Source organism: Falco biarmicus, chromosome 7 (assembly GCF_023638135.1).
Source record: "Falco biarmicus isolate bFalBia1 chromosome 7, bFalBia1.pri, whole genome shotgun sequence".
NCBI classification, from domain to species: Eukaryota; Metazoa; Chordata; class Aves; order Falconiformes; family Falconidae; genus Falco; species Falco biarmicus.
In genome coordinates this window covers 8,171,481-8,182,283 of record NC_079294.1, presented here as the reverse complement: position 1 = coordinate 8,182,283, position 10,803 = coordinate 8,171,481, and the positions used below count along the sequence as shown (strand labels likewise).

The 10,803-nt window shown below is 42.6% G+C and overlaps 1 protein-coding gene across 2 annotated transcripts in view; it reads right to left on the bottom strand.

Moving 5' to 3' along the window:
- Window positions 1-1,199: 1,199 nt before the first annotated feature.
- The window catches only part of SPTLC2 (serine palmitoyltransferase long chain base subunit 2), a 78,760-nt gene continuing 69,156 nt past the window's right edge, over window positions 1,200-10,803 (bottom strand). The window contains exons 12-13 of one of the 2 annotated variants that reach the window (XR_008822991.1): window positions 6,491-7,369; window positions 1,200-4,021 (exon numbers count right to left, since the gene is read on the bottom strand). Coding sequence is in view for 1 of the 2 variants with exons in the window: in XM_056346125.1 (XP_056202100.1) it covers window positions 7,250-7,369 (120 nt within the window). In the remaining variant the exon portion in view is untranslated. Of the gene's footprint in view, window positions 7,370-10,803 lie in introns of both variants that reach the window. The other variant, XM_056346125.1, reaches the window with a different exon arrangement.

The window sequence follows — 10,803 nt, the reverse complement described above, 5'->3', positions numbered from 1 at the left end:
TGAGGAGGCCGCCCCGAGCGCACGGCAGGAGCGGGGGGCAGCGGCCCCGCTCGCCGTAAGGCTGCCTCCCCCCCGGGTGCCCCCTCTCGCGCCGGCAGCATCTTTGCCGGCCCCCAGCCCGCCGGCAGCACGGTGCCGCTGGTCCCTCGGGAGCCGGAGAGCATCATTTCCCAGGATTTCCTTCCAGGCATCCAGCAGCCTGCGGAGGTGACGATTAGGGAAACACACTGAAAGGCGGTCTGGCAGCCCACGGAAAAAAGGTGCCAGTGCTAGCAGAGACCCCAGCAAGGGACACCTAGCAGGGACAGGGACACCTAGCAGGGACAACCCCAGCCCGACGTGCCCACAGCAGCCTCAGCACAATCCTGAGGGTCACCTGAGCCCATCTGTGCCCCCAGGGCTGAGCACGGGAGCGGCACCTCCTTTCCAAGCCCAGACATCTGGTTTACACAAACCTAGGGCTGGGATGAATGGAAGGAAATGTTTCAAGCAAGGCACAGGCTCCAAGACAGATGTGAGGTCAAGAATCCCATGCGAGGAGGATTAAAAAGCCCTTTCAAACATCTCATTAGCAGCATGACAGCTGATAGCGGCCTGACACTCTTCACAGCACCCAAGGGGAGGAGGCAGCTGCGGAGCCAAGCCAGCTCTGCGTGGCTACTGCGGAGCCAGGGCAGGCACCCACAGGAGGGCTACAGGCCAGGCACGGCAGTAGCCCCTGCAGACCTGGCTCGCCAGCACAGAAGCTTCTCTAGACTGGGCTGTTGCTGTACACTGGACCCGAGACTGGTAAGAAACAGCTAAGCATCCATCTCGGCATCCATCTCACAGGCAAGTTTGCTGGCGCTGGAGTCCAAAGGTAGAGGGGGACATTTCCTAAGCTTGCAAACAAGTTACAGTTTCACCTAGCCATTCTAGTATGAAACTTGTGGTGTTTTGGTGGGTTTTTTTTTTTTTAATTTCTTTTCTTTCCCTTCCTTCTTTTTAGGGAGTGGAAGAGAGATGGGGAAGGAAAGGGGAAGAAGGTTTGGTCTCCCTAACAGGGGAAAAGCCTCATTAACATTAAGCAAAACACCCAACACTATCCCATTTTTTTAAAGTCTTTATTATGCAGAACATAGAATATATTTGAATGGAATTTTTTTTCCCAAGCAGTTTTTTCTCCAGTGTTTGGTTTTGTTTTGGTTTTTCTTTCTTTCTTGTTTTTTTTTTTAAACATGCATTGTTACCTTTTTAAAGCCAATGTATCATCCATTTATCTTTTCCCTGCCCACAGAGCATCCAACTTCATGTTAATCCCAAGTGTAAAAAAATTAGACATCTGGCATAAAATATTTTGGGGGAAGCCCATTTAAAAATTTTATCTAAAATGTCTTATCTACAAAAAAATCCAATATATATGTACATATTATAGCAACACAGAGGCATAAGAATACAGTGCAATTTAAGATGAAGTGGTGTGACATGGCAATTCTGCCCAGGGCCTGTGGAAATATGGGCCACCATTGGCTTTGTGGCTGCTAGCCTAAAGCCTCAGGCTCCAGCGTTCCTCTGATCTCTCTCAAACTGGTCTTAAAGTTAATAATATTGGAAGGGCGGAGACGCATTTTGCTTAATATACCATTAGGGGGTAGCAGAAATACTGTCTGAACAGGATGAGATTTGGAAAGATTTGGAAAGAAAAAGAAAAAGCAGCACTTTACAGCAGTCAGATGGTGTGGTGCACGTTTCCTTTTGCCATAGGTATTTTTGGAATGGCACCAACCCATGGCATATTCAAGTGAGACCTGTTCACCTACTGTTTAGGAAATGGATTTGCTAGCTGCCACTGCTTCTGAAGTCCCTGACCCTCCCAATAATTCTCTGGCTTTCAGTGGCCCAGGAACAAGTTACGATGCTTGCTACATAGAAACATGGGGCACTATTTTTGGCCTTCACATGCAGACACCTCTTCTGCTCCTTAAATAGCTGCTAGCCAGGGTCAAACACAAAACGAGTTGAATGTCTCCCCCCCTCCCAAGAAAACAGCAGTACATGTTGCTTAACTAAGAGCACAGAGTATTATTTCATCCATCACATTCTTCAAGGTCAATTTTCATTTCCATTCTTCATACCAAGAGCCACAGTTTTAAGGCCTTCAACACACACCAGTCATCATCTCCTTCCTTCACCCAGCCCCTTTTGGGGATGTCAACACAACAGCTCCAATGTCTGCAGCCAACACTTCTCTTTTTAGTGAAAGATAAAGCACAAGACTTCACACAAACACTTCACGGCTGTGCTCTAGCTTCATGTCCAAATCCTTGAAGAGGTGAACGACTTGCAAGGCTGGGGATGTTTACAGGAATACAAGCCATCACGATGGCATCCGAGTTGTGGGTGTGTGTTTGTTTGTTTGTTTTTTAATAAAATATTTTTAAATTTCTTTTAAAACTATGTGCAAGTTATACAGGTCAAATGACTGGTGCTTTTCCCTAACAGTGGTCCAATGCCACTTGGGTACCAGGTCCAGTACTGAAGCCACCTGCCCAGGGGTCACATTAGGCATTCCTAGACAGCACAGTGCTTCACCTGTGTTAAACCAGAACAGACTGCGGGTACCTCGGATCCCTGTGCAGAAGGTGACACCCACACAGATCCCAGCATGCTTGACACTTTCACAGGTTGAGTATAAACTGTAAAAAAATATATAAACTGTACATATAAACTGTATAAATTTTGACTGATCATTGTATGTTGGAATAAATCTCCACAATTTTCCTTCCCTCTGATGCAGCTCACGCATAGCACTCCAGATCCGATGCTGCAAGGTGTTCTCTTAAATGAAACTGCGCTCATGCTCACAGCTTTCCTCCAACCTTTCCTATGATCTGCCTGAATGGATTCTGGACCAGCAAACAGCTGTAAGCCAAGTACTTTGCAGAGGTTTCCTTTCAGTAAGAAATTAAAATTTGCACAGGAGAGGAAGTATTTACTTGGTGTGGAAAAGTTTTAGAGTGTCCCTTTGGGCACTGGAAGTTAAGTTTCTGTCTTACGGATGCTTGTTCAAGTAAGTACACATGAGAGATCCCCATATAGCTGAGAATAAGTGATGACTGCCTGCCCCTTTCCTCCACCTCTGTTGTATTGGTCCTTCATCCACACAGCACAGAGCCGGGTCACTGATTTCACAGGCACAATTCCCTTTCCTGCTCTGTGTGAATGTGCAGCTCTGACAGAGGGTACCACTTCTCCACTCTTAGAGGAAAGAGCATGAGGAAGACAGATAATGCAATTCCTTCACTGAATGACTTCATCACAGTAAGATGTTCGGTCAATTCACTCCTGAGTCTTTGCCTAAAGCAGAAGTGTGCTACACCAGTAACCCAAGAACCAGAACAGCTCTTTAAGTATGCTACTTAAAAGGGAAAAAAATTATAGAAATTAAAGAGTTAAATATACCATATAGATATATACACACACACAGACACTGTACAGGAGTCCGTGTCTTGTGTAATAAAAAAAAAAGCAAGCCCTGAATATTTTGACACAAAACCCCCTTGGTTTCTTCTCTACCACAGAACTAAAGAATTATGAATCAGGCTCCTTAAAACAAAGGTCTACTTGGGAAGGCCAGTTTCTAACAAGAAGCAGATCTCTCACTCTCTGCTGATGCTCGGTAATAGGAGCCCCTCAATGTTCTGAAGAGTAAAAGAACATGGCCATCAGCCTTAAAAACTGTAATGATTCTAAACTCTTTGCTCAGCAGATGCAAAATCTTGCTTGCTAAGTTCTTCAGAGAGGTACTGGGAAGGTAACTGTTGTATATTTATGACTAAGTTTAGCCAACGTACAGTACAGAGCAAAATCCTTTGTTCAAAAGCAGCCTTCATTTTCTTTTGAATTTTGCATCTCCTAAGAAATACCAGGAGTCATTTTCAATTAGAACGTCTCAGAAAAGTTGGCAGGGACTGAAGTCTGTTTCTTAAGCAGTCTTTCTTCCTTTGTGATCTCTCAAGATTGGTTCTTTCGTTCACTTCTACTGCCAGGATAAAAAAAGGAGACAGATTTCTGGTCAATACATGAATATCAAAGCAGCAGTACATTCTACACATAGCAGGACAGCATACATGCTGTAGGTTTGCCTAGTACAAACCAACAGTGGGCTGCTCCTTTGGTTGCGGGAGCAACGTTTTTTAGTAGATGCAAGATTTTCCTGGCTTTCATGCTCGGTGAATTAGTGACTTAAAAGCGCGAAATCTTGGACTTGTAGCTTCTTACTTTTTCAGAAGCAGTTTTCATCAGGTACCAGACTTTGGCAAATCAGGTTCCCCTGAATAAAAGAAGGGAAGAAGTTGCTTCTGAAAAAGAATATGGCTGAAATGCAACCAAGCAGTTTGCAAATGCTACTAACTGCCTGAAAGATCTCTGAAATGTCTTTACAACTCAGAATTCAAAAGTCATATGCAGACATCGTGACAGCAGAAAGACACTAAACGGCAGAAGTACAGCACGAACACAGTTTCCTCAACAAGTGCAACTGGAATCCCAATAGGGACCAGTAATCTTAAAACACTGACAATTTCAGAAGTGTTATACAGGAGTTATCTGAATTACTGAGATTTATCCAGATGTTCTTCTCCCTGTTAAAGACAAGATGCCCTAAAACCCAATCCCAGAGGCAAGATTAAGACTCAAGACTTGTAGAATCTATGACAACCCACTCCTAACTTAATACATCACAGTTTTCAAACTGACTTGAGTATACAACAGACACAAGCACACTGTACATCTACACCTGGAAATGCTCAGAATAGCTCCCTACTGACCCATGCCTATGCCTTGAAGCTGGTTGGTTTTGTCTTGTGATCAAATCAACAGGACCTGGGCTGGAGTCAGGGCTTCTGCACTAACCACTTCTTGTTCCTTACTACAATCCAGAAAGGGAAAAAAAAAAAAAAAAAAGGAAGCAGAAATTCTTTGAGGTAAAGCTTCTTGAAGTCAGAAAGCAGGTCATCTTCTACAATGGCAGAGCTAGTCCTGGGCAGAACACAGGCGAGAAAGTAAGTTGGTGCAATTGCAGTTTACTCGCTCTGTGGCTGAACAAATGAGACTACTCCATAGCCATCAGAGTTGCACATACAAGTTACAGACTTCTTGGACTGTCCACACACTTTGCTCCAGAAGGCAAGCAAATTGACATTAGTGGACTAAGACAGAAACAATTATCTGGATCTATTTTCAAACAGTCAGTTTTAGTTCTTCTCATCTAATTAAACTTCTGAAATGCAATGGTAAAACACTGAATCAGTGTTTTGAAGTTCCATTACATTAAAATGGAACAAGATCTATAAATGCATAAAGATAGATATACTATAAAATAGGGGCCAGTTCTGCTTTAAGTCACCAGATGTATTTGCAGAATTGCTTGGTTCTAGCGAGCAAAGTGCTCCTTCCCCGTTAGCTGCAGAGCAAACATAACAATTTAAAATTAATTTTTTTGCAGCACCAGGCAAATAGCTTTGAGATGCACTCTGCTTTGGTGTTACGATGAAGTTCTTTAAAAAACTCCACTCACCTGCAAAAAGCATCATGCTAACTCAAACGGAAGAGGTGGACCAACCCAAGTGACACGATGTTAAAGCTCTACTCTCTTTGCAAAAATACTACGTGTCGAAGGTGTAAAATACAGAAACAAGCTATACTGTAACTGACTCCTGTTAAAAAATTGTTGGTACCTCTTCAATGATCCATTCTGTTCACTGAAAGAATTCTAGATGCAATGACTAAGTAGCAGACCACCTCTAAGGTGTGCTAGAGCAAAGGTGTCTATTTTAAACTTTGATTAGAGTAAGACAGCGTGGAACTTGCAAATAAAGGTTCCAAACAGCAAATGGCTCAGTGAACATTAATTTGATCTCACAGTAACAGAAATGCAAAAGAAATAAGATGACAAAGTAAATGCAATTGTGAGGACATTCTCTCTTCAGGGAAGGCCTATACAGACACACAGCTAACAGACTTTGCTGGCTAGCCGAATGTAACGTACGATAAAAGACCCAAGCTGTCTATAATCTTTGCATAAAAGCCTTGCGCAACAAAGCCAATGAAGAACACCTCATATTATGCCAAGAAACAGTGAATCAGCGTGGCGGAGGGTAGCAATCAGTCTTTCACAGATCTGCATGAAACAAGTGTTCTCCTAACAGTCATCCATCGTATAGGCCTACTAGGAGTTCTGGTCTTAACAAAAAGCACAAGGCTTACTATAGTTTACTTAATAGCAAGAGCACCCTTCTAGAACCTAGCAGTGACTTGTTCACGGTTTTATGGTAATTCTAAACCAAGAGAAATTAACCTGAAGATGAGAAAGCAACACACACTAAAACCACCTTGTTCTGTTTAAAAAAAAAAAGGGGGGGGGAGGGAAAGAAGTATGTCAAAAGGAAGACAAAACCACTACCCATTAAAAAAAACCAAAAAAACAACAAAACCCCTCTCCATCACTTACCCTATATCAAGAACAATTAGTGTCAAAGCCAGGAGACAATCTGGTATCCATACTGGGAAGGAAAAGAGGCTAGAGTGCCAGAAGTCCTTCTGCCCATGGCTTACAAAACTAAATAATGTTTGGGAACAATGGTCCTGTCAGTGACATGTCAACAACACATTTATTTTAAAAAGGCTAAATTCAAGTTTTAAACACAAGTAACTGCAAAAGAAAAAAAAAAAGGAAAAAACAAACAACTTTGGTTGATTATCCATTTTGTTAAATATGTCAAAGTTAGCAATCAACAGTTTCTCTAGGAAGTCTCCAAGAATAGCCAGGTCAGCTCATTCCTTATTGGGAAGGTCAGACACCTAGCAGTGACACTGGAAGTGCTGCCATGCCAGCGTCACACATGCTCACAACATCTCAGCCAGCATTTGGGGAGCCTGATGGTGCATACAAAGTCTGAGCCGATCAGCCACAGCCAACTTGGGTTGCTGTGAACAAATTGAGACAAATAAATAAAAAAAGGCAACAAGAAAAAAAATAAAGCCAAGCACCTCTAGGGCCAGACCCTAAAGACACAGGAATCAAAGCTTTTTTTACCTCCTCTCCCTATTTACAAAATGCCATTTAGAGCTGATGTGACCACCTCAGTATTGTGAGAAAATGTCTTTTATGCTAAGCAGTCGTAAGTGTGTTGTTCACGGATGCTGTGGCCTGCATGCCACGGAGTGTCCCATGGGGTGTGTCCCTCCCACCAAGGCACACAGAGGGAGTTCAGTCTTCTGTTTCTTCATATGTTGTCTCGTCAAACGGCCGGTCCAAGAGAGGTACCAAACGGTGACGGGAATACTTCAGTTGCAAAAGGTCCCCAACTTCATCAATTTCTTTTAAAGCCTGAGAAAGAGACCACAATAGATCAGCAGGAGAGAGATGCAAGTTAGCAGCACATCTTCCTTTTTGCATGCCTGCAGACTACTCTGACAGCCATTTTACTCAAGTAGTTTCAGAGGTACATAGGATTTGGTTTTGATTTTACCACTCGGAAGTCTCAGGACCAAGTGAGCAGCACTGGTCACTTAACAGAGAGTGCCTCCGCACCCACTTGACTACTCCACTTCCAAGGCAGGATCATAATATCCAGCAATACTAACTCAAATTTCACAGTCATCCCCAAAAAAGCCACAACTATTCACAGACATAAAAACCTGAGAACAATGTTCTTCACTTCCTGGTGGTAATAAAGCTGAAGCAGAAAAAAATAAAGTAGTACATGGAGGTTTGACTCCTCTTGATGTATCATTCAGTATGAAAACATGCATGTTAGTGTACCATCTCTGATCTACTCTATTTTTTAAATTGAAAGGCAGCAAAAGGCAAACTGTAACGTTGTGCTAATAAGTTCTATTGATGCATTTATTGTATCTATATTTGGTTAATTTGCATCGTCCATATACAATGAGAAATGCAAGCTCTGTATCGTAAACAATACTGCATGGGAGATTGTTGCCAGCCGATCCAAGGAATGAAAAAAAAGTTACTCTGGGTAGGATCCCCAGCATTTTCTCCCTAGAAAGCAAGTCCCACTGACTCAGGTTGCCACAAAGGCAACTCTCAGGCAACTGATGGCCCAGAACATGGCTAGGGAGCTAATAAAACCTTTCACCGTTCTGGCCTGAGTGCAAATGTTATGAAGTATACCAGAGATCAAACATCTGCTAGCACAAGAAACGAGGAAAGTCCCGGCTCAGTTAATCATATTTCATGTTGCAATCTCTTTGATAAGTCACTGGTTCACAACAGGGTTTGTTAAAGGCCAAACCCTAAACTTCAATTCATTTCTCTACAGATGACTCCTGAAGCAAGGTACAAAATAAATCAGTTGCTGCAGACAAGTCTGCAACAGTACGTGATGGTAATTATCTTATACTGGCAAGTGACAAAGAAATGAGTTCAGAAGACGACTTCCAAGTCTCATGTGGTTTTTGAACTCCACGGTTGGCATTCTGCACTCCCTTGAATTGTAGATTTATTCAGATAGGTGCATTCAGCATTCCTTCAGAACGCCGCTAATTCAACATTAGTGTTCCATTTTTAATATGTTCTGGGTCAAATGCCTGTCTCTTGAGAATAGCTGGCAGACGGGGGTTAATATCCCTACATGCTTTTCCTTCCTGGATAGATACTTCAAGTTTTTGTTCTTTAAACAATGGCCCCTCATGCTTGTTATATCTGGCAGCAAAAACCTCTCCACTCTAAAACCTGGGGGAACGACAAACCCAGAAGTTGGACCTTGGTAAAAACAAAACAAAACAAAAGCATGGGCACAGATTGCCAGAGCTTTAAGTACAGATCCCATATGGAAACAATTTAAGGTTGAATTTCTGTTGAAAGAGTCTGTTAACTGTTATTCTTGAATGCAGATTTAGGATTTTATTAATTTAAAACAAAAAGGACCATGTGACCAGCAAAGACTACAAAGGAAACGGCACTGCTGAACTCTGACTTCAGGAGAGTGTAATATATTTTTCATCACTGAAAAGAAAGCATCAGCCCACAGGGATGCAGGTTATGAGGGACTTCACTCTGATCCTGAGCCAAATATTTTCAGGCAAGGAAGTTTTATTTACATAAAACGGTTAAAATTGTAACTGAGAACTGCTCCCCATCATGTGGGTTTATTTAATAAGAACAAGGAAGCATTACTAATATCAGCATTTACAAGACAAGCTTCTCTTCCCCTTGCTCCAAACCTGGATAAATTTTGTTGAGGAAAAAATGCCGTAACAGCCCTAGTTAGCATCCATGCACACACAGATGGGCTACCAAGCTCTATTCTCTGTCACAGACTTGAAGAAGCTCTCTGCCAGTTCTCACCATGCCTATTCATTTCAGTTCTTTTTCCTCCAGGATAATGTTGCCACAGTTCAGCAGAGGGCTCAGATCCGAGGGCTGCCTTAACGATTAGCTGCCTGAAATCAATCCCCTTTCACTGCATCACAAGAAAACACGACACAAAGTCACTGACACAAAGACTTGCTCCTTATTAACTCCTCTTGCCAATGTCCCGGGTTCAGAGCATGCAGCTGTTTTGAACCTTTTGAACCTTAAAGTGGATTACACTAACTTGGAACAAAGCCTCCACATACTGAGCTAAATCAGGAGTCCTTCATTCACTTCAAAATTCACACCTCGTTTTGTCCTGGATTAATTTTCTTAGGCAGCAGAGAAGCCCTAGTCTATTAAACAAGCATTTCCTCAATTCAGAGCATTTAGCACCTACAGAGGTACACTAGAAACGAGTCTTTAGAGTTAAATGCACGACACTTGAAACTTTTTCTGGAAAGCAGAAAGACTTGTAAGTGAATTGACAGGAAAAGAGCTTTTTTAAGCTGAGTAATAAAAGTTACAGATTGGTTTTGGAAGAGAGCAAGTATAGCACTTATATAGAACCTGCAAAAGCAGCTTGTTATGGTAAAGTCGCTGGCTAGTCACTGAGAGCGAAGACCAAGAATCTAACCAACAGCAAGACTGGATGATTACTTAGGTAGTGTCAGCACATCAAATTTGCATGGTTTCAGTTATAGCTCAGTTTGCAATAATATATTTCAGAGACTTCAGTTTTCTTTCTTTTCCTTCCTCCCACCTCCTTCCCATTCATCCCCTCATGTCCACCTGGCCAGAAGTTACTGCTCCCTCATTTGTGTCAATGCACTCAGTTCTATTACCACGCTCTGAGCCAAGACTGTGACACCACTGATTTCACACGGAGCAAAAGGAAGAGGAGGGCCTTCTCTAGACATGCTCGTTCAGAATTTTTAATTGGTACATAAAAAATGGAATCAGAATAATTATAGGAAGAGTAGCAGGACAAGTAGCTGGGAAGGAACTCCGTAAGCATGCTGTTGGAGTGTCAGGGCAGACTCTCTCAGGTCTTACAAGGCAGAAAACTCAGAAGCAGCAAATACAGCACCACAGATACATGGCAGGGTGTTTAACTGATACAGAATGACGCTAAATATACACACCACCAAACTGCACGCACCGCTGCTGTCACATTAAGAAGGGGAGGGTTCCTCAAACCCTTTATATTTGATACAACTACTCCAGTCTCTGGAGACTTACAACTGCAGCTGAAGATTTTTATCATAAAATGCAAGTTTGTGATGGAATAAGGTTTGATGATTGCCGGTGATAATACACTGACTGCAAGCAAGCTTAAAACAATATACCTATTAGCAGACAGCGTGAGTTAGTCATAGAATAAACATCTTACCCAACAGGCGCCCCTATGGGGGAGAAGACAGGTTCAGCCTGTCGACTGACCCCAG